Raw genomic sequence first — 25,006 nt, 5'->3', positions numbered from 1 at the left:
ATTATATTTTTGCTTACATATTTGCCTTATTTTGGTTTACCTGGGTGGCTCATTCTATTAAGTGTCTGACTCTTGGTTTTGGCTCAGGTCAGGATCTCACAGTTGTGAGATCAAGCTCTGCATCAGACTTCTCTCTGAGCATGAAACCTGCTTAAGATTCTCTCTCTCCCTCTGCCACTCTTCACTGCTCACATGCTCGCTCTCTTTCTCTCAGAATAAAACAAAACAAATTGGCCTTATTTTAAAATTTTTCCTTGTTTCAACTGCATTGTTTTTAATATAAGGGAACATTCTGTGATGAATTTATTTATTTTTTTTAATTTTTTTTAATGTTTATTTATTTTTGAGACAGAGAGAGACAGAGCATGAACAGGGGAGGGGCAGAGAGAGAGGGAGACACAGAATCTGAAACAGGCTCCAGGCTCCGAGCTGTCAGCACAGAGCCCGATGCGGGGCTCGAAATCACGGACCGTGAGATCATGACCTGAGCCAAAGTCGGACGCTTAACCGACTAAGCCACCCAGGCGCCCCTCTGTGATGAATTTAAATATCCAGTAGCGCTTTGCCTTTTTCATGAATCCTCAAAATAATCTAAAGGAATAAATTAATACTTTAATGACTGGTCTTTCCAGAAAGTATCTGCATAGTGCCTACTCTGGTGCCCTGCACTTGATAACACTGACGTGAAACAAAAAAGGAGGTTGTGTTTTGGCTATAGCTGGCCTTATGTCTGTCTGTTCAGTTTATTCTACCATTGCAATTATGGGCATATTCTCAGAACTTTGTGAAGTGGGGAATGATAACATGATGCTCAGTTCAAGAGCGATACCCCCAAAATATCAGATTTAATTATTGTGGATTAGTAATTTAAGTATTTATCAGTAGATGAAATATATCTAGGAACATCCAGGGTTTCAGAATGACTTCAGTCAGAGAAGTAGATGGAGGACAGGAAGAACATACTCTTTAGCAGTAAAGACACAGTAACTGAGACCCCAATGTTAAGTGATTAATTCATGTGTAAGTGTAGACTTAGTGACTAGACCTGATTAGACTATTGCATATGGAAGGTCAGACTTTCATCAGTAACAAGTCTGCTTTTTTATTCAGAAACTAGACTTATGGGAATAGTGACAAAAATAAGGAGCATGTTACTGATCAGTAGTTACTGTTTCTGACATCAGTTAAAAGTAGTCACTGGGAGAGTGAATGGTTGTTTCTGTCATTAGAAAGAGAGGAACCAAATGAAGCACAAAGTGAAACACCCTTTTGGTCTGCAGAAGAAAAATGCCACCATTCCTGCCTGCTCCAGAAGGCAGAGGCAGATGGCCAATACCTTGCAGTAAGTTCTGTATGTGAATGGTGTGGGTGGTCTGTGTTGGGGTCACAACCTTTTGAATTTCCTCTTAGTTCTGGGTCTGTGATGCCTCTCTGGTATTTATATACACTTTCCCCCTTTAAGAATATTTAACCTTCATCCTGTCATGATCACTGAACTGTGTAGAAATCAAACCACAGGTATTGTTAAAAATATTTCAACATCCATTCTTTTGTACAAGGAGATTCAGGGCAAGAATTGGGGTCAAACGTGGCAGATTCCAGTGAATTCATATTCGTTATTCCAACTGGCACATAACTAATTCTTGATTTTAGTGTCATAGATTTCAGTAAGTACATTTGTCTATCAGGCAAGGTACGTTTTTCTTATAAGAGGGGGATTTTTTATAAAAAAATTTTGGCAGGGAATTCTGGACCTGAGAATCATTTCTACTCCTCTGGGCCACACTGCCACCTGGGGGCCAAGATGAAAGATCTCATGGTATTGTCCTAGCCAGTACCAGAAATCTTTGACATTGACCTGGATTTTATTAAGACAGATACCAAGACACCATTATGTATTAGTAGGTACCAAAATAATGCAGTTGGTTTACCTAGTGGTGTGGTCTGATACAATATTATAAAAACATATTTAAAAATTTAATGTGGGGGTACCTAGGTGGCTCAGTTAGTTGGTTGAGTGGCTCTTGGTTTCGGCTCAGGTCAGAATCTCATGGTTTCATGGGTTTGAGCCCTGTGTCAGGGGCTACTGACAGCATGTAGAGCCTGCTTCGGATTCTCACTGTTTCTCTCAAAATAAATACATAAACTTAAAAAAAAAGGTAATGTCATACTCCCATATTCTTTTTCTGTCTTTCACTTTTCCCCTATACTATAGGGTGTTACCAGCTCTCTTGAGACAAAGCTAATGTATGTTTTCTAAGTCCTTTTTTGTATATCCTGCAGCTTAGTACTTACATAGAGTATTATGTGAGTACTGCTAATAGTTTCTTATTTATACCATAAAATTAATTAATGAATGTCTTTCTCCTAGGAGAAATATTTTGAATGTATATAAACATTTTTGTACTATTGATATGTATCTCTTTACTTTTTTTAGGGGCGCCTGGGTGCTCAGTCGGTTAAGTTTCCGACTTCAACTCAGGTCATGATCTCACAGTTCGTGAGTTTGAGCCCCGCATCGGGCTCTGTGCTGACAGCTCAGAGCCTGGAGCCTCCTTCGGATCTGTGTCTCCCTCTCTCTGCTCCTCCCCGGCTCATACTCTGTCTCTTCTCTCTCAAAAATAAATAAACATTAAAAAAATTTTTAATGAAAGATGATTTTTGTTACTATGTATTATTTGACACTTTAAAATGTATAACTGAAGGACAAAAATTGTGTTTCCACTTATATGAGGTACCTACAACAGTCAAATTCACAGAAAGTAGAATAGTAATGGCCAAAGGCTGGAGATAGGAGGGAGGTAATGGGGATTTATTGTTTAATGGGTGTGGAGTTTCAGTTTGGAATGATAAAGTTCAGGAGATGGGCAGTGGTGATAGTTACACAGCAATGTGAATGTACTTAATACCTCTGAAGTGTACACTTAAACATGGTAAAATGGTAAGTTTTCTGTTAAATATATTTTACCACATTAAAAAATGTATTACTTTACTAGTATTACTGAGTGGTATACTTTCTTAAGGTCTAGGAATGAGTAGGCAGCTGAATTTAATTTTAAAAAGCACATACTAGGTGCTAGAAGTTTCATATGTATAAATAAGGCTATAACCCTATGTGGAATATACTTATTAGCTTTCTTTAACCCCTTAAGAAGCTAAAGGTCAAAGAGGGTCTTTTATAACAGATTTACCAACAGCTTAACTGTTTGCCCAGCTCTCAGGTTAATTTGTCAGGAGTGTCTGATTTGTAGGCAGAGAAGAAATGTAGCTGAGATTTGGACCTATTTCTGCTCGACTCTACATCATGTGCTCTTTATATTCTATTCTTTCTACCCTCCATGGAAATATTGCAGGTTTGCCTTACAGGGAAATGCTGACATGGCATTCTGTTGTACTGTAGATTCTGACATGTCATGGTTCAAGACTAGAAAACAGTCTGTAAGAGCAAAGTGAGCATCCTGAAATAACCCCAAGCTGTGTGTAACATCTGTGAGCTTTAAACAGGTCATGTGTAATTTGAGTAGACTATATAAGGTGGATATGACTCATGCACCAAGAGGTCATCTAATATAGTATTTTTTTTTAATTTAAATTAGTTTTCCATCAGACATAAGGTTGGTGCTTCTTTTCATAATAGTACGAGTCTCTAAGGGAAGAGGTTCATTCTTGGATGTGCTATTTTAAATTGCATTCTTCATTCCTATATGCTTCTCTTGCCTCCTTTGGGAGACTCCTTCCTTCCAGTGTGAGAAAACTAAAGTTATCTCATGATAAATAATTTAATAAAGAAGTCTCAGTGTAATGATTTTTAAACTCTAGTCATGGAACCACTGTCTTCCAGTGATGCTCCAAGCAAAGGAATTTAGGCATAAACAACAAAAAAGATCTGGATATTCCCTTTATATTTGTGGTCATCTAATCTTACATATATAGCCGTTCAATTAGCCTTGGAATTGGTTTGACCATCGTTAGTATTCCTGGGAATAATTCCTCAGTAAGAATGTAGTTGCTAAATCACTGCCTAATTACTTGATTTTCTCTATGTACAAAAATAATATTTGTAAAACACCTAGGTTTTTAAATAAAGTTATGATATTTGATTACAGTAAAACAATTCATATATTTTGTTAACATGTTCCCCAAACTCTTATAGTACTGGAACATACTAGAATGCCTCTTTGGAGCCAAGGAGTTTGTTGCTGACATAGTAATAATTTGGTTGTTTGCACATTTCTTTAAAATATTAAAATGTTCTGAGTTTTCATAGTCTTTAAATAACTTGGGGTGAGATGTTATCTCTGAAGTGTTGGCTTGTGAGTGGGAGGCAAATTATATGTTACAGTGTTATATAAAACTGACTCATATGAGTGGGTGAAAAATCCCAAGAATACCAGACACCCACACTTGAAAAAGCCAATATGTGTCATTTCTCTTTACACCATGTTCCAGCAGGCTTATTAATGGAGCTGCATTCATTAAAGAAGGCTTTATAATTTCTTTCATTGCCTTCATGAATATCCTCCTGTTAAAAAAAGTGAAGTAACATTTTTTGTTATTTAAAAAAATCATTGTTCATAGGACAAAAAGTTTGATTCAGCATTTGAAGTAATTCACATCTCTATGCTGCAGTTTTTTTTTTTTTTATATTAGTTAAATCAAGAGAATCAGACATGCCTAATTTTGGAGTATTGTAGAATATTTTTAAGTCCTATAAATACAATTAAATTCTCTTTTAGCAAGTTGTATTCCAGGTCTTGATAAACACCTCATACTGTTTAACTGAATGAAAATAGTATATTGTATGGGAATGTTATCTCATATTCAGTCTGATTAAACTTTAATCAAGGTATTCCTTTGCATAGTAACATTATGCATTATATATTTGTTATATTTGTTATGTTATCTAAAATGTTTCGGTTGGATTTCACAAATTAGATTTTCTATGGAGATTTTTTAGTTTGCTTTTTTTAATTTTTTTTTTTTTAAGGTTTACTCATTTTCCAGAGACAGAGAGAGACAGAGCGTGAGTGGGGAGGAACAGAGAGAGAGGGAGACACAGAATACGAGGCAGGCTCCAGGCTCTGAGCTGTCAGCACGGAGCCCAACACAGGGCTCGAACTCACAGACCATGAGGTAGTAACCTGAGCTGGTCAGATGCCTAATCAACTGAGCCACCCAGGCATCCCTTGTTTGATGTTTAAAGAATGCTTCCTTGGTTCTTTCACCACATTGTTCCAGTATCTAAGCTGTATTGTTTTATTGGAATTCTCGTTCCTCTTTTTACCAATGTTCTTTGTGCAAACTAAGAATCTCAATTGTACCAAAAAAGAAAAGTTCCTAGTGATTGAGAAGAATGTAAACTTTATTTGAAAATAGTAAAAAGGACAGCTCTTGCTGTGAAACAGGCCCTCCAATAAACCCTTTCATTTATGTTATTTAATTATTATAAGATCTCTCTGACAGTAGTGGTGTTATCGCAACTTTTTTGATGAGAAAGCTGTAGCTTTGAGAGGTAAAATAACTTGCTTATGTAATAGCATAGTTGAGATTTGAACCTAGACAAAATCTCTAATCTTTTATTTTTATTGTGGTATAACCAAAGTATATCTGCATTTGTACATAAATCTTCTTTTGAGGATTTTGCTGCTGTTTACAGACACAGCATATATATATTTTCTGTTGCATTGCATGCCTGTCTTGAACTCTTGTGTTTTTTTTTAATATTTTTTTATGTTTATTTTTATTTTTGAGAGAGAGAGAGAGAGACAGAGCACAAGTTGGGGAGGGGCAGACAAAGAGGGAGACACAGAATCCTAAGTAGGCTCTAAGCTCTGAGCTGTCAGCACAGAGCCTGATGAGGGCTGTGTCCCATGGAATGCGAGATCATGACCTGAACCAAAGTTGGATGCTCAACCAACTGAGCCACCCAGGTGCCCCTGTGTTGAACTCTTGTTTAAAAAAGAATCTGGGGCGCCTGGGTAGCTCAGTCGGTTAAGCGTCTGATTTTGGCTTAGGTCATGATCTTGCGGTCCGTGGGTTCGAGCCCTGCATCGGGCTCTGTACTGACAGCTCAGAGCCTGGAGCCTGCTTCAGATTCTGTGTCTCCCTCTCTCTCTGACCCTCCCCCGTTCATGCTCTGCCTCTCTCTGTCTCAAAAATAAATAAACGTTAAAAAAAAAAAATCTAATGAGCAATTTGTCCCCTTCATCAAATGAGATTCTATTCATACTGATTTCTATTATTATTATGGTTATATTTTTAAAAATTAGTTCAATATGATCATTAAAATAACTCCACTGTGACCCAATAGTTATTTTTGTTATAATTTCCATACCTCATCATGTAACTAGAGCTGTGATCAAATTACCAGTATTATTTTTATGAATTGCTTATTTGCTTTAGTGAAGTGGAAGAATGAAAGCATATTAAGTAAATCCTAATTTCTGTGATATTTGTGTGTGTATATACACACACACACAAACATATGTATGTATGTGTGTTTTTATCTTTGAGTATTTGCATATGTGTGTATCATAAAATTTTAAATAAGGTGTGTTGCCCATGTAGAAAACTATTGATTTGCCATTTTCCTTGAGCCTTTTCTTAGTTAATGAAAAGTTAATTTTTTATCATTTACACTCTAATTTCTATGATTCATCTTAGATGTTCCTCCTACTGTATACCGATAGATGTGTTGAGTAAATAATTCTTGACGATTTTCTCAGTGTTGTACAGTGTCAGGTAGAAGGAGAATTTAAGCTGTTTATGGCAATTGATTCTTAGTTCTAGTCACTAAATCATTGTTTTCAAATATGTCTGTTAGATCTATGGGAATTTTTAATTTTGTCTCTTTATCTTAGTGATAAAAGTTCTATAGGTTAAAAACTAGTTTCCAAAAATAACTCCCACTTGTAATAACATAACTTGTGATAACTTGTAATAACATTTTCATAGAGTTGGATTTTTTTTTAATGTTTATTTACTTTTGAGACAGAGAAAGACAGAGCATGAGCAGGGGAGGGGCAGAGAGAGAGGGAGACACAGAATCTGAAGCAGGCTCTAGGCTCTGAGCTGTCAGCACAGAACCCGACACGGGGCTTGAACTCACAGACCCGTGAGATCATGACCTGAGATGAAGTCAGATGCTTAACTGACTGAGCCACCCAAGCACCTCGAGTTGGACTTAAAAAAAAAAAAAAAATTTTATTAGTTTATTTTGAGAGAGTGAGAGAGAGAGAGCGAGCCAGAGAGCACATATGCTTGGGGAGGGGCACAGAGTGAGGGAGACAGAAAATCCCAAGCAGACTCCCCACTGTCAGTGCAGAGCCTGACACAGGGCTCGATCCCATGAACCTGAATACCATGACCTGAGCTGAAATCAAGAGCAGGACACTTAACCAACTGAGCCACCCTGGGACCCCTGAGCTTTGTTTTTAAACCAGTGTTCCTCACATCGGGGTCCAAATACCTTGTTTGTTTTCTGAAGTCATTTCAAATAAATATCCACGGAATGGCTATAAGACACAGAAGCCCTTGGAGTGCAGAAGTGACTAAGACAATGTCTTGTCTTCAAGAAATACACTGCCTAATAGCAGAACATATATAAAGAAATTTTATTATGGTGTGATGGATGTTACTGTTGGAAGGATGTTCAAGGTACAGAAGAATGCATACTGATTGAAGATAGAAACATAGAACAAAGGTAGTATGAGAATGCTTCTCAGGGGACTAAATCTAAGCTGGTTTTGAAGGGTAAATATGCACTTACTAATAGGCTGGAATATAGTTAGGGAGTTTTCATGGGGTCTTTTCAGATAAAATGAATACAGAGTTTAGGGAAATATCATATAAAGCATTCATCTTTATTCCAAAAGATTATTTTAAACAAGTTTCTACTTGCTTTTTAGGTAAAATATTGCAGTAACTAGAGCATTTATCAAGAACACTTGCATTGATCTAAGTTTTCAGCCATCTCTGATCATTGCTAGATATTAATGGTGGCCTTAAACAGCAGGTAATAGAGGGAAATGGATAAGATGCCTGGATTATCTGCTAACTTTTTATATACAACTGTATTATAGTAGAGTGAAAATTTTATATGTTGTTTAAAGTATAAATTCTATGCTGGATTTATTTATTCAACATACATATATTAAGCTTGTATCCCCACTTTACAAGCCAGAAAACTAAGGTACAGCGGTAAGAAGTTTTCCTATGTGTACTGGTATAAATATGGGAGCCAACATACAATTTGATTCCAGAGACAGTGCTTAAGGAAATTGTAAAAAGGTCAGTATGTCTGGAGTGGTGTGGTTCAGACAGGGCACACAAAATGAGGCTGGAAGCTTGGCTGGGCTGAGGTGGGAGAGAGAAAGAAGCTAGAGAGGCAAAGTAAGGACAAGGGAGGCATTCTAGTTTGTTTTTACAGTAATTAATGCTCAGCCTATGTAAATGCTAAAAAAATGACCCAGCAAGGATGGACAATCAGAAGATACAGGTGACAGAAGTGATAATCACTCCTGAAACGTCTGAGAATGTGAGATGGGGTGGGACACCTCCCAAGAGGAAGGAGGGGAGTATGGTACTGAGGCAGGTGGGTTAGCGTTGGTGTTGGGAAGTTAGGGGTTGTTAATATATCACGTGTACCAGCCTATTGGGCTGCTTCGTTTGTGTACATGATCTGTAACTGATCTCTGTGATATGCCTGCAAGAATAACCACAGCCAGTTTAGAAATGCTTGTGGAATTCATTTGGGTGTGTAGTAACTGAAAAGGATAGAACAGGAGTCTTGGTATTTGGGGGTCTTGAGAGAGAAAGGAGTGACTGCATAGCACAAGGGGGGAAATGAGGTAATACTCTGCTCAGTTTGAATGGAAGACACTTAGCACAGTCTGAATTAAGCTTGGGTATAGGAGAAGGTGTAGCAAGAAATACAACTAATTCATAGGAAGAGGTGCTGGACTGAGAGAGAAATACCTCCTACAACTCTACCTTAAAGGAAATGAAAACATGCAATAACTTTTCAGATCAATGAATCATAGAATTCTAAAACTGAAGGATACTTATGTACTATTACTGTCCATATAATGGAAGAGAGAACTGAGACCTGTAGAGGTGAAGTGATTCATCAAAGTTCTGAAATACAGCTGTGGTAGCAAGGTCCAAACTCAAACTGCAGGTTTTTAACTCGTGGTTTACTGTTCTTGCCATCACACAGTGCTGCCTCCCATTTCAGCAACTTAACTAAAATTGTTTTAGCAAGGCCCTTATATGTATTTGAAGATTCCATAATGCCTCATCCTCACCTCTCCAGACTTTTTTCCTCTTATAATAATTTATTCATTCATTCTTTGTATGTTGTGTTTTTTAGATTCTTCACTCTCCTGGTGACTCTCCTCTGAGTTGTTAGCATTTAATTGATTTTTCTTTTCAAGTATCTAATTTAGATTGTCAGCTACTTGGTCTGCATAATATGTTAGATGAAACCGTCAACTTTATTTTGCTACTCATTAAATATTTGTGGTGTGGTAGAATAAATACTCTCAGTGAATATGCTATTTTCTTATTAACTTACATTTTAATTATTTTATTTAAAAATTATACCAGAGCATCCTTTTTAAATTTGAATATTGTCTTTAATTTTTTCTTCTCCTTAATTGGCAGTTACCTAATATTTTCAGGTCAATCTTTGAAAGTTTAAAAATTCAGGTCAAGTTACAGTTCATTATCATTCTCAGGATGTAATCAGACTGGCTATTCCAGAGGGAATTTGGTGAACAAACACAGCAATGACATTTCATATTTTTCTGAATTACTTTTTTTTTCTTTTGGTGGATTAAATTAATTTGCAGAACATGAAACTGAATATGTATGCGAAGTTGAAAATAAATGTTTAATAACTCAGACTTGGACTCATGGATATATATTTCATTAAGTTTATATAGGGACCATTGGGTAGGGTGATGACAGAATTAGGTAACTACCAGTTAAGGGGGAATTGTTTCCCTGAACTTTAAAATACAGCAAGAGCTAAGAATTTCTGAATCTATGATATTTTGCATGAGTGTCCTTTGATATGTCTGCTCAGGATTTATATTCTTCATCAGTAGAATGAAGAGGCTTTCTCCATGCATGCAGGAATAATTTACATCATACCTACTATGCACCAGGAACTGAGGGATATCATTCTAATTCTAACCTCCTCTTCTCCTTCAGCTTTCCTGTGGACCGAAATGCCTTCTTCCACCCAGTTTTTCGTTCCTTTTCATGTTAGTGTGCAGTCAAGCTGAGACTGTTTCTGAATTCATTCTGCCTGCCCAAATTACAAAACCTTTTAACTAAACGGTACTGGAGTAGTCAATATAGTGTACTTTTGAGGCAGAGTCAGTGTCCTAACACCTCTAAATAGACTCCCATTTGGCACCTATTACAACAGTAAGTGATAGATCCTTATGCCTTACGAGTTAGATAACTAGCTTGTGCATGCTGTGAAATAAGCATATGTACTAGTTAACGTTTTTATGGTAGATCCTCTTCAGAACCACCGCTCAACTCTTCTTGAAACTAACTTGCAGGGGTCAGGTAGGTAATGCATACCAGTGTGGCAGGCTGATTGCAAAGTAGCACATACTTCCTGTCTCAGGGGATAACTGCTGCTTGGGTTGAGCCAATTATTTTCATGCCAGAGGACCATTCCAACATTGCCAGATTTCTCAGTTTTTCAGGGATTTTTAATTGAAATATTCTGATTTTTAAATGATAGCAACAAATACGAATTTCCAAAAAGCTACCTGGGGCCAAAACAAAGCCTCCTGTGAGTCTGATTGTCAGTTTGCAGCCTCTACTCCAAGGAGAGCAGGGTGACACAGAACCATGGACCTCTCTCCATTACCCCCACTTGCTACCACTGCCGTTTTTATCCTGGCTCTGAGGCTGGTGAAGAGGTAGAAGAATAACAAAAGCAAGTGAGAACTTATTTGGCCTAGTTGCCTTACTTAATCTCTTAAAATTTTTGAAGAGGAAAAGCATTTAAAAGGAAAAGTTACCCAAGCTTCCTTTGGGTAAGTTTATGTCAAAATGACAGCCATTGAATTTCACCTCAAGAATTGACCTTCCCTAGCTGTTGAAATTGACTACAGTACATCTTTGAGATTTTATAATTCAGCCTTTTCTTGTCCTTTTTGCTTCCTAAAATAATGAGGATTGTGGATATTTGCAGCAAACATGAACAGATACAAGCTTATGGTTTTAGAGATGAATGAATTTGGGTTTGGCACTTGGTCAAAGTACTTGATCTTTCTCTGAATTAAACAGTTCCCAAACTTGAACTCTGAAACCAACTTCTGTGGCCAATGTTTATGTCAGTCAGGAGAAAGTTTCTGATACACTTTTGTGGAAAAGCAGGCGCAATTGGCATTTGTAAGCAAGACCAACTACATTTACTGGAAAGGGAATATTACAAGTGACCCAATAAAAATTTCTACTTACTTATGTCATCCTCCCATAACATTTTTTAAATGTTTAATGTAGATCATTTCAGATGTATATGTAACAGAATAATAATAATATAACGAACTTTCGTGTACCCATCAGCTTCAACAAGTTACCAACCCACATAGATCCTCCAAGCTTCGTACCCCTGCTGGATTTTTTTGTTAAAGCAGTTTGCAGACTTGTAAATATTATGCTTCTTTGTGTGTACTCCTCTTGGTTATGTGGAATTGTCACCATAGGTTTTTTTCTATAACTGGATGCAGCCATTGGGAATAAGTTTTAAAGTGACTCTTGGGGTCTTAGTTGTAAGGAAGTAGGAGCTTTGTAGTACTTGTGATCAACCAAAGTAAAGAAGACTCCAATGCTGGTAGATTTGTCAGGGGAAGTGTCTTTTGGTGCCATTATGTCATTATCTAATCCATAAAGTGTTTATTAGTGGGGTAGCAGTTTATTCATATGTATGTGTAAGTGTTGTCTATCTGAAGATTGAATAAACTAAGGTAATTAATGTTTTTATCCTAGTTTAAGTTACATTTGTCTTTTAATTTGAATTCACATCCAGTTTAGTCTTTTTCAGGCTAAGAATGTTTATTGAATTCTTAACTTGCCTAGAGACTCTGCTAAATGATTTATATGTTTTAAATCATTTAATCCTTGTAGCAGTCTTTTGAGGCATATACTATTGTCTAGGTTTTGCTAATGAATGAACCAGGCTCAATGCATTTAATGTTTCTTGGGCAGAAAATGGCAGAATCCTTATTTGAATAGTTTGATTATTGAACTACTGTTTTAACATCAGACCTTAATGCTAAAGAGCCTATTCAGAGCCGTCTGGTCAGTATAAGTGCAGTATGTTCAGTTTATAAGCTCACAGATTTACTCTCCTACCTATAGTAATAAACTATAATACCATAATCTACTATAATATTAATGTTGATTATATTTATCTATAGCAAAAACCTGCTTCATGAACCTGTCACTAGACCTAATTTGCAGGCATTTTGTTTACCACTTACTTGGCTGTGAAGGTCAAACCTGCCATTCTTATTCATAGTGTAATTTATGAATAATGTATGCATCAACTATCCAGGAGTGATGAAGGTGAGCATATAAATTTTTTACACTTATCCTCAGTGGAAATCTCAGCCTAAATGATAATTTTCAGGCCATTTTTCTATTACTATATAGTACAACTTTCTATAGAGAAGGAAATGTTCTGTATCTGTGGCTGTTCACTCTTAACACCTACCAGCTCCTATGGCTATTGAGAACTTAAATGTGGCTAGCTAGTGTGATTGAGGGGCTGAATTTTGTTTCTTTTGTTTTATTACATTTTTATTGAAGTATAGTTGACATACAGTGTTACGTTAGTTTCAGGTGTACAACACAGTGATGTATTAATTTTATATGAAAGAAACTTCATTGAAGTTTTCCTAAATTAGGCAACATTCCTAGAAATGTATATGACTTATCATGAATTGGGAAGTTAAAAGGTTTTTTTGTTCTTTTTTGTTTTATTTTTGTTTTAATTTTAATTCCAGTATAGTTAACATAAGTGTCAGTTTCAGATATATAATATAGTGATGCAACAGTTCTATACATTACTCAGTGCTTACCATGATAAGTATACTCTTAAACCCCTTTATCTGTTTCACCCATCCCCCTGCTCACTTCCCCTCTGGTAACTATCTGTTAATTCTCTACAGCTATGTGTTTGTTTCTTGGTTTGTCTCTTTTTCATTGTTCATTTGTGTTGTTTCTTAAATTCCACATATGAGTGAAATCATAAGGTATTTCTCTTCCTCTGACTTATTTCACTTAGCATTATATTCTCTAGATCCATCCATGTGGCTGCAAATGGCAAGATTTCATTCTTTTTAATGGCTGAGTAATATTTCATTGTGTGTGTGTGTGTGTGTGTGTGTGTGTGTGTCTTCTTTATCCATTTATCTGTTGATGGACACTTGGGCTGCTTCCATAACTGGCTATTATACATTATGCTGCAGTAAATATAGGGGTCCATATATCTTTTTGAATTAGTGTTTTCACATTCTTTGGGTACCTACCCAGTAGTGGAATTACTGGATCATATGGTAATTCTGTTTTTAATTTCTTGAGGAATGTCCATACTGTTTTCCACAGTGGCTGCACCAGTTTTCATTCGCAGCAGCAGTGCACAAGGGTTCCTTTTTCTCCACATCCTCTCCAACATTTGTTTCTTGTATTGTTGATTTTAGCCCTTCTCATGGTGTGAGGGGATACCTCATTGTGATTTCGATTCGCATTTCCCTATGATAGTGATGTTGACCATCTTTTCATGTGTCTGTTGGCCATCCATATGTTTTGTGTGGGAAATTGTCTATTCATGTCTTCTGCCCATTTTTCAATTGGATTATTTGTTTTTTTGTGTGTGTTGCATTCTGTAACTTCTTAATATATTTTGGATACTTATTCTTTATCGGGTATGTCCTTTGCAAATATCTTCCCCCATTCAGTAGGTTGTCTTTTACTTTTGTTGATTGTTTCTTTCACTATGTAGAAGTTTTTGTTTTGATGTAGTCCCAGTAGTTTATTTTTGCTTCTGTTTCCTTTGTCTGTGGAGACACATCTAGGAAAATGTTGCTACTGCCAGTGTCAGAGAAATTATTGCCTATGCTATCTTCCAGGATTTTTATGGTTTTAGGTCTCACATTTAGGTCCTTAAACCATTTTTTTTTTAAATTTCTGAGAGAGAGAGAGAGAGAACACACATGTATGCATGAGCCAGGGAGGGGCAGAGAGAGACAAAGGATCAGGATGCAGGGCTTGAACTCACAAACTGTGAGATCATGACCTGAGCTGAAGTTGGACACTCAACCAACATAGCCACCCAGGTGCCCCAAGGTCCTCCAACCATTTTGAATTTATTTTTGTGTATGGTGTGAGAAAGTGGCCCAGTTTCATTCTTTTCCATGTAGCTGTCTAGTTTTCCCAGGTTCATTTGTTGAAGAGACTATCTTTTTTTCTGTTGTCTTTCCTTCTTTGTCAAAGATTAATTAATTAGTTGTGGATTTATTTCTGGACTCTCTTCTGTTCCTTTGATCTTTGTGTCTTTTTTGTGCCAGTACCATACTGTTTTAATCACTATAGCTTTGTAGTATATCTTGAAATCTGGGATCATGATACTTCCTATTTTGTTTTTCTTTTTCAAGATTGCTTTGGCTGTTTGGGTCTTTTGTCATTCCATACAGATTTTAGGATTGTTTATTCCAGGTCTGTGAAAAATGCTGTTGGTATTTTGATAGGGACTGCATTAAATGTGTAGATTGCTTTGGGATATATAGCATTTTAACAGTATTTGTTCTTCCAGTCCATGAGCATGGGATGTCTTTCCATTTGTGTAATCTTAAGTTCTTTAATCAGTATTTTATAGTTTTCAGAGGGCAGCTCTTTCACCTCCTTGTTTAAGTTAATTCCTCCTTGTCTTATTATTCTTGGTGCAATTATAAATGGGATTGTTTTCTTAATTTCACTTTCTACTGCTTTATTATTAGTGTATAGAAGTGTAACAGATTTCTATATGTTGGTTTTGTACCCTGTGACCTTACTCAATTTATTTACCAATTCCAGTAGTTTTTTGGTGCAGTCTTTAGTGTTTTCTATTCGTAATATTATGTCATACACAAATAATTAAAGTTTCACTTCTTCCTTATCAATTTGAATGTCTTTTATTCCTTTTTCTTGTTTGATTGCTGTGGTTAGGACTTCCAGTAGTATCTTGAATAAAAGTAGAATAAACATCCTTTTCTTGTTCCTGATCTTAGTGGAAAAGCTCTCAGTTTTCCCCCATTGAGCATGATGTTAACTATGGGATTTTCATATATGACCTTATTACGTTGTGGTATGTTTCCTTCAGATCGGCTTTGTTGAAGGTTTTTTTTTTTTTTATCATGAATGGATGTTGTACTTTGTCAAATGTTTTTTCTGCATCTACTGAAATGATCATATGGTTTTTATCTTTTCTCTTTCTTGATATGGTATATCACGTCAATTGCTTGGCAAATATTGAACCACACTTGTGTTTCAGGAATAAATGCCACTTGATCATGGTGAATGATTTTTTTAAATGTATTGTTGGATACAGATTGCCAGCATTTTGTTGCAGTTTATTGCATCTATGTTTATGGGAGGTATTGGCCTATAGTTCTCTGTTTTTTTTGTAGTATCTTACCTGGTTTTGGTATCAGTAATGCTGATACCAAATTCCTTCTATGAAGCTTTCCTTCATCTTCTATGTTTTGGAATGGTTTGATAAGAATATGTATTAACTCTTTAAATGTTTGGTTGAATTCACCTGTGAAGCCATCTGGTCCTAGACTTTTGTTTGTTGTGAGTTTTTTGAATACTGATTCAATTTCATTTCTGGTAATCTGTATATTCAAATTTTCTGTTTCTTCTTGATTCAGTTTTAGGAGATCATATGTTTCTAGGAATTTATCCATTTATTTTTGGTTGTCTATTAGCATATACTTTTTTTTATAGTAGTCTCTTAAAATTTGTATTTCTGTGGTATTGGTTGTTATTTCTTTTATTTTGTTTCTTATTTTTGCTTTGATTTTGTTTACTTGAGTCCTCTTTCTTTTTTTCCTTTCTTTTTTTTTTTTTTTTTTTTTGTATTTGGTTAAAGGTTTTTCAATGCTGTTGATCTTTTCAAAAACCAGCTCCTGGTTTTCTTGATCTTTTCTAGTGGTTTTTAGTTTCTATTCCTTTTATTTTTGCTCTAATCTTTTTTTGTTTGTTTGTTTGTTTTTATTTTTGAGACAGAGAGAGACAGAGCATGAATGGGGGAGGGTCAGAGAGAGAAGGAGACACAGAATCTGAAACAGGCTCCAGGCTCTGAGCTGTCAGCACAGAGCCTGATGCCGGGCTCGAACTCATGGAGTGGGAGATAATGACCTGAGCCAAAGTCGGACGCTCAACAGACTGCGCCACCCAGGCGCCCCGCTCTAATCTTTATTATTCCTTCCTTCTACTGAGTTTGGGTTTTGTTTGTACTTCTTATTTTAGCTCCTTTAGGCATGAGATTAGGTTGTTTTTTTTCAGATCTTTCTGGCTTCTTGAGGTAGGCCTGTATTGTAATAAACTTCCCTCTTAGAACAGTTTTTGTGGCATCCCACAGATTTTGGAACATTGTGTTTTTATTTTCATTTGTCTCCCTGTGTTTTTTTTTTATTTCTTTGTTTTCTTGGTTGACCCATTAATTATTTAGTAGCATGCTATTTAACCTCCATGTATTTGTGCTCTTTCCAGATTTTTTCTTTTGGTTGATTTCTAGTTTTATAGCGTGTAGTCAGAAAAGGTATGTCTTATGATTTCAATCTTTTTGAGTTTGTTGAGACTTGTTCTGTGGCATAATATGTGATCTGGAGAATGTTCCATGTGCACTTGAAAGGAATGTATATTCTACTGTTCATGGATGGAATGTCCTGGATATATTTGCTAAATCCCTTAAGTCCAGTGTGTCATTCAAAGCCTCTATTTCCTTGTTGACTTTCTGTTTGAATGATCTGTCCTTTATTTCTATTTTTTTTTAATTATTTTTTTAAATTTACATCCAAGTTAGTTAGCATATAGTGCAACAATGATTTCAGGAGTAGGTTCCTTAATGCCCTTTACCCATTTAGCCCATCCCCCTTTCCACAACCCCTCTAGTAACCCTCTGTTTGTTCTCCATATTTAAGAGTCTCTCAGGTTTTGTACCCCTCCCTGTTTTCTATTATTTTTGCTTCCCTTCCCTTATGTTCATCTGTTTTGTGTCTTAAATTTCTCATATGAGTGAAGTCATATGATATTTAACCTTCTCTGACTAATTTCGCTTAGCATAATACCCTCTAATTCCATCCACGTAGTTCTTTTCTGCTTTGTCAAAGATTAGTTGGCCATATGCTTATAGGTCCATTTCTGGGTTCTCTATTCTGTTTCATCGATCTGAGTGTCTGTTTTTGTGCCAGTACCGTACTGTCTTGATGATTACAGCTTTGTAATACAGCTTGAAGTCTGTGAATGATCTGTCCTTTAAAGTGTGGTGTTAAAGTACTCCACTATTATTGTATTACTGTTGATTAGCTCCTTTATGTTTGTTATTAACTGTTTTATATATTTGAGTGTTTCCATGTTGGGTGCATAAATATTTACAATTGTTATATTTTCTTCTTGGATTGTTCCCTTTATGATTATATAGTATACTTTTTTGTCTTTTGTACAGTCTTTGTTTTAAAGTCTACTTTGTCTCATGTAAGTATTGCTTCTCTGGCTTTTCACTTCCATTTGTATGAAAAATGCTTTCCCATCCCTTTACCTTCAATTTGCATGTGTCTTTAGGTCTGAAATGAGTGTCCTCTAGACAGCATGTAGATGGGTCTTGCTTTTTTATCCATTTATTCACCCTTTGTCTTTTGATTGTAGCATTTAGTTCAATTACATTTACAGTCATTAATAGTATGTACTTGTTGATGTTTTATTACTTTTTGGATTGTTGTTTTTGTACTTTTTTCTGTTCCTTTCTTCTCTTACTCTATTGTCTCATGATTTGTAGACTTTATTTAGTGATATACTTGGATTCTTCTCTTTTTTTCTCTTTTTACATACCTTGTAGTGTTTTTTTGGTATGTGGTTACTATTTGGTTTGTATATAACATCTTTTGCATATAGTAGTCTATATTAAGTTGATGGTTGATTTAGTTTCAAGCCATTCTTTACCCTTTTCTTCCAACATTTTAGGTATATGGTATCATACTTTACATTTTTGTATTTTGTGCATCCCTTGACAAATCCCTTGATTTCATAAATACACTTATTTTTAGTTTTTACTCCTACGTATGGTCTTTCCTTTCCACTCAAAGAGCCCCTTGAATATTTCTTGTAAGGCTGGTTTAGTGGTCATGAATTCTTTTAACTTATTTGTCTGGGAAACTCTTTATCTCTTCTATTCTGAATAATAGCCTTGCTGAATAGGGTATTCTTGGCTGCAGGTTTGTCTCTTTCAGCACCCTGAATGTATCATGCCACTCCCTTCTGGTCTACAAAGCTTCTGCTGAAAAGTCAGCTGATAGTCTTATGGGGTTTTCCTTGTATGTAACTGTTTTCTTTCTTTGCTGTTTTATAATTAACTCATTATCACTACTTTTTAACATTTTAATTACTATGTGTATTGGTGTAGAACGTCTTGGGTTGATTTTATTGGAGTTCTGTGTCTAGATCTTGATTTCTGTTTCCTTCTCCAGATTCCAAAGTTTTCAGCTATTTTTCAAATTAATTTTCGGACCCCTTTTCTCTCTGTTCTCCTTCTGAGATCCTTATAATGTGAGTATCATTATGGTTGATGCTGTCACCACCTTCCTTATTTTCATTTATTATTATTATTATTTTTTTATCCTGTTCATCTTGATTGCTTTCCATTATTCTATCCTCCAGGTCACTAATCCATTCTTCTGCTTCCTCTACTCTATTATGTCTTCCATTTAGTTTATTTTTAATTTTATTTATTGAGTTCTTCATCTCTGATTCGTTCTTTTTTATATTTCCTATCTCTTTGTTAAGGGTCTCATTGAGGTTTTCCACTCTTTTCTCAAGTCCAGTGAGTATTTTTATATCCATTACTTTAACTTCTCTATCAATCATATTACTATCTCTATTTTGTTTAGGTCTCTTCTGTGATTTTTGTCTTGTTCTTTCTTTTGGGACATATTTCTCTGTCTCCTCAATTTTATCTACCTTTCTGTGTCCTTTTTTTTTTTTTTTTTCTCTTTAATATAATTTATTGTCAAATTGGCTAACATACAGTGTGTAAAGTGTGATCTTGGTTTTTGGGGTAGGTTCCCATGGTTCATCGCTTCCATATAACACCCAGTGCTCATCCCAACAAGTCCATCACCCATTTTCCCCTCTCCCCCACCTCCCCATCCACCCTCAGTTTGTTCTCTGTATTTAAGAGTCTCTTATGGTTTGCCTCCCTTCTTTTCTGTAACTATTTTTTTCCCCTTCCTTCCCCCATGGTCTTCTGTTAAGTTTTTCAAGATTCACATATGAATGAAAACATATATCTGTCTTTCTCTGACTGACTCATTTCACTCAGCATAATACCTTCCAGTTCCATCCACATTGCTGCAAATGGCATGATTTCATTCTTTCTCATTGCCAAGTAGTATTCCATTGTATATATAAACCACATCTCATTTATCCATTCATCAGTTGATGGACATTTAGTCTCTTTCCATAATTTGGCTATTGTTGAAAGCGCTGCTATAAACATTGGGGTACATGTGCCCCTGTGAATCAGAGCTCCTGTATCCTTTGGCTAAATTCTTAGTAGTGCTATTGCTGGCTCATAGGGTAGTTCTATTTTTAATTTTTTGAGGAACCTTTACACTGTTTTTTCAGAGTGGCTGCACCAGTTTACATTCCCACCAACAGTGCAAGAGGGTTCCCGTTTGTCCACATCCTCGCCAGCATCTTTTGTTTCCTGAGTTGTTAATTTTAGCCTCTGTGTCCTTTTCTATGTATTAGGAAAGTCATCTATGTTTCCTGATCTTGAAAGCAGTGGCCTTATGAAGATGGAGTCCTGTAGTCCCCTGCTGTGCCAGGGTCCCTTGTTCACCAAGGGACATTTCAAGGATATCTCTATTTGTACACCCTGCTGTTGTGGCTGAGTTGCTTTTGCCTTCAGAGCAGTTGTCTGCTATGGCTCTCTTTGCCTGTTGTGGATAGGGTTTGGTCTCTGTGTTGTTAGTGGGCCAGTCTGGGTCCTTCTTGGGCTTATGTTGGGTCAGAACAGGCGTTTGCCAGAGATGCGGTAGCACTGAACCACAGGGCACTTTCCCTGTGTTGACCCCTGAAAAGCTTTCATTGGTGGGCAGGCCTGCAATCAGGCCACATGTCTACCCCCTAATCTACTGCTGGGGCCTCTGGCCTACTGTGATTATATTCCCCTCTACCTGGGGCAGGAGTAGGTTTGGAGTGGTGCTAGCCCTTGTCAGGACTGCTTGCATTCTTCCAGGTTTGTAACACCACTTAGAATGGGCTCTGGCCAAGGCCTGTGGAAGGGGCAGATCTTCAGGAGAATGCAGGGTTGAAGTACCCAGTGCCGGCAAGGTTTGCACCAGTTTGCTACATTAGGGGACCTGCAGCTGCCATGACCTTGCAGGCAGTTGGAGGTGGTGGATTCACAGAAACACATATGGGAGAGTGTAGTGTTAGCAAGGTTTGCCCAGGTCTTCTGTAGGAGGAGATGTGGAACTAAGGCTTGGCTGGAGGGCGCATGTCAGTGTGCTGTTAGCAATTTAGGTAACAAGTATTGATATCACACTGGTGAGGGGCTTATTTTATTTTATTTAATTTAGATTTAATTTGTCTAGTGGCTACCATAATGGATAGCACAGCACTATAATAATTCCATAGGATTAGAGTTGATGTTAGGTATGAATTATACATGTTATATGTTTATTTTAAGGCAAAAATAAAGTACTTAATTGAATTTTGCCTTGAGAAATCTTATTGGAGCAAGGAGTATAATTTATTAAATTGAACACTTAATACTTATACAGGAAATAAGAAATTGCTTTACTCAGCGGAGACCTTATGAACTAAATTTACTTCAGTTTATTTTATGCAAAAATTATTAAATAGGAAGTTGAAAATATTAGCTAATTGATAACGTTTTTGGATCGGTGGAAGATTTTAAGATCAAAAGTTGAGAGCCATTTGGTCAATTTTCTATTTAAGCAGTAGACAGGAAAATAAAAATTATAGTTGCAGCAGGGAATTCTTGTGGCTGCATTTATTTAAATAACACAAACAAAAACAAACAAACAAAACTTTGAAATAGCAAATCTCAGCCAGATCAGGAAGAGATGTTTTAAAATACACTGCCTCTCCCACCCCATAGTGAGCACCTTCCCACCCTGTGAATATTCTGATATTTTTCCCTTTCTGTTTCAACTGATTTTGTGTAGTGAGAAATGTCAGTGGTGGTGGTATACATGCCTATGAACATGATGAAGACAATGGGGGGTGGAGGGGGGGAAGACTTCACAGCCCAAGTTTTAAACTTTATTGTTTGGGATAAATCAACTAAAGATTTGTTACTTTAAATTCTTCCTGATTTTAATTTAAAAAGTTTTATTATTACCACTGTCAAATTAGTGTAAATAAATCAGGTAGCCAAATTCTTTTTCTCCTTTCTTTTCATTGTTAGTATTCCAGAAGATTTTGTTGTAATTTTGAATAGATTCCACTAAAGATGACTACATTGTTAAAAACTTTTCTTCATAAGGAAAATTTCTAAATAAATGGATGAAACTTCTTTTCTTTATTCACTTCTTTTTCAAATCTTAATTTTTTTTTTCTGATTTTCAAAGATAGGTAGAAATTTAAATAACTTTTTTTTTTTTTTTTAAATCAAAGCATTATAAGTTTTCAGTGGAGCAAAGGACTCTGGTTTCTTCTCTCAGGGCCTTTCTTCAACAGAATAGTAATAGGACATTTATAATAGGAATTTGTAGTAATATCCATTCCTCTCTGGGCAGGGCATCCTTCTTTCTTTTTCCTTTGATTTGAACTTCAGACATTACAATGGACAGATTGGGGCACTAACACTGTCAGAATAAGCTGAAAATGTATTGAGATGAGATGAGTTCTATTAGCATATTGATGGCACTGCATCCCAAAATATCTCATGTGTATGAGAAATTAAGCTTCTCATGTGTATGAGAATAATCTTATGTTTTAATTGAGAGAAGAATGGGGCAGGGGTTAACAGAGTGGAATGATTTTATTTATGCATAATTATCAATTTGATCATTAGATTATTATGATGCTGTGAATTATGAGAATCTGGCAATCTGTCATACATGTGAGAAATGTCATAATCACTCTTTTTTTCCCATATTCAGTTATTCAGGAGTAACATGTTTGGGTAAAAGAGGTTCAATAAACCTAGATTAGAATTTCGCACCCACAATGTTTGTCTGCTGGACTAGCTGCTAAGAGTCCTGAGTTCTAGTTTTATCCTAATGTTAATTATGTTTCTGACCTTGATCAACATACTTAACTTCCCTTGGTTAGTGTTTTATTTTTCCCTTCAAATCTTTATTAGGGTTTTCCAGAGAAACAAAACCAACCACATACATATATGTACATATATACATACATACATATATACACACATATATACACACATATACATATGTACATACATATATACATGTATAACACACACGTCTATGCGTGTGTGTGTGTGTTTCAAGATTTATTATGAGGAATTGGCTCACATGATTGTGGGGGCTGAAAAGTTCTAAGATCTGCAGTTGGGAAGCTAGAGATGCAGGAGAGTCGTTCATGTAGTTCCAGTCCACATGTGAAGACCATAGAACCAGGAGAGCCAGACATAAGTTCTAGTCCAGAAGATATAGGCTTGAGACTTAAGAAGAGCTGATGTTTCAGTCCAAGACAGGAAAAAACTGTTGTCTCTGCTTGAAGATAGCAGGGCAGTAGAAGTTCCCCTTTACTTATAGAAGGGTTAGCCTTTTTGCTTTATTCAGTTTTTAACTGAGTGAATAGGATTTACTCTGGTTAGGGAGGAAAATATGCTTTACTTTGTCTTCTGATTCAAATGTTAATCTCATTCAGAAACACCCTCACAGACTTATCCTGAATGTTTGCCCAAATGTCTAGGTAACCAAAGACTCAGTTAAGTTGAGCCATAAGTTAACCATCATAATGTTGCCCTCCCCCTCCCTGCTCTTTGAAGGCTAGGAAATACTTTAGTATATTCAAAATATTACATATGAGGTATTGTTTCTAATAAAGCAAAGTAATAAAATTAGTATTGTCAACCTACAACCCAACTTAAAAAATAGAACATTAGTGATAATGTGGAGAACAAAGGCAAAAGAAATGTAGATAAAATTAAATCTCCTTACAACTGGCATCCATTTGACAAGTACTTGAGGCAAGAGTGACCTTCCTCAAGGAACTTAACAGCTGCCTTAATGTTAATACTTTGCTACAGGCAAAAAGCAACCTTAGCTTGACAATAGCCAGACCTCCAAGATCCTGTAAGTCTTTTTTAACATATGAAAATTACTTTGGAAGCTTCCTTTATCTCTGCCGTCCCCAAAATATATGTTAGGAATCATCCTTCAAACTTATGGCCCACTGATACACATCTGAAGGGTCTCATGACTCATGTTTTACTAGATAGTAGTAAATAACTTTATCTTTTAAAAATATTTTTTTTAACATTTATTTTTGAGACAGAGACAGAGCATGAACGGGGGAGGGTCAGAGACAGAAGGACACACAGAATCTGAAACAGGCTCCAGGCTCTGAGCTGTCAGCACAGAGCCCGACGCGGGGCTCAAACTCACGGACCGCGAGATCATGACCTGAGCAGAAGTCGGCCGCTTAACCCACTGAGCCACCCAGCCACCCCAGTAAATAACTTTATCTTAACAGCAGCTAGCCCCTTAAGGTCCTAGAAGTCTTGCTTCCAAATTCCTTAGAGACTTAAGCTATCCTTAACCCAGACTGACTAAAAAGTATATCACTCCTCACTATCCCAGTGCAGCCCTGTCTGCACACAGGTCCTGTCCCTGTGCTTTAATAAACCCACATGTTTGCACTGAAAACGTCTTTAAGAATTCTTTCTTGACCATTCACTCCTGGACTCCAACATCACATCAAGTGATACTACTGAATTTAATTCAGGGTGTTTTCTAATTTTTGAAATATTAAAGTATTACGATAGATTTCTATTTTTTGTCATAAACTTTTCTGATTTAAGTAATGTTTATTGAAATTTGCATCACTTTTTTTTTTATCATCAATAGAGCTCAGTATCCCTGTAGTATCAATCTCATAAGTTATTGAGCGATTAATTTAGTATATAATAAAAGTGATTATTCTTTGAACTCTAGACTTAACATTTCCATTTGCATGTCTAATAGATATGTCAAAACAATACATCTAAAACCAGTCTATATTACAGATTCAGTGCAATCCCGATCAAGATTCTAGCAACCTTTTTATTTTTGTAGAATTGACAAGCTGATCATAAAATTCACAAAATTTGTGTGGAAATGCAAAGTACCCAGAAGAGCCGAAGCAATTTTGAAAAAGAAAAGCTCACATTTCCCTATTTCAAAACTAATTCAGGGGTGCCTGGTTGCTCAGTTGGTTGAACATCCAACTCTTGGTTTTGGCTCAGGTCATGATCTCATGGTTTGTGAGTTCAAGCCCCGGTTGGGCTCTGTGCTGACAGCTCAGGGCCTGGAGCCTGCTTTAGATGCTGTGACTCCCTCTCTCTCTGCTCCTCCCCTACTCATGCTCTGTCTCTGTCTCTCTAAAAAATAAATCAACATTAAAAAAATAAAAATAAAAGAGAACAAAACAGAGGGTTGATGGAGGCAGGTGGGTGGGGTATGGGCCAGATAAGTGATGGGTATTAAGGAGGGCACTTGTTATGATGAGCACTGGG

The 25,006-nt window shown here is 36.3% G+C and overlaps 1 protein-coding gene across 6 annotated transcripts in view; it reads left to right on the top strand.

Annotated features, from left to right (window-relative positions):
- The window catches only part of ZRANB3 (zinc finger RANBP2-type containing 3), a 303,727-nt gene that overhangs the window by 43,439 nt on the left and 235,282 nt on the right, over positions 1-25,006 (top strand). Inside the window, exon 2 of one of the 6 annotated variants that reach the window (XM_042994358.1) lies at positions 1,230-1,342. The exons of the other annotated variants lie outside the window; for them this stretch is intronic. Within the exon in view, the coding sequence (XP_042850292.1) occupies positions 1,245-1,342 (98 nt within the window). The 5' untranslated portion in view covers positions 1,230-1,244. The remainder of the gene's footprint in view (positions 1-1,229; positions 1,343-25,006) is intronic. 6 annotated transcript variants of the gene reach the window in all.

The sequence above is a fragment of the Panthera tigris genome, chromosome C1 (assembly GCF_018350195.1).
Source record: "Panthera tigris isolate Pti1 chromosome C1, P.tigris_Pti1_mat1.1, whole genome shotgun sequence".
NCBI lineage: Eukaryota > Metazoa > Chordata > Mammalia > Carnivora > Felidae > Panthera > Panthera tigris.
The sequence above is the reverse complement of the archived record's forward strand: the minus strand, read 5'-3'. Positions and strand labels throughout refer to the sequence as shown.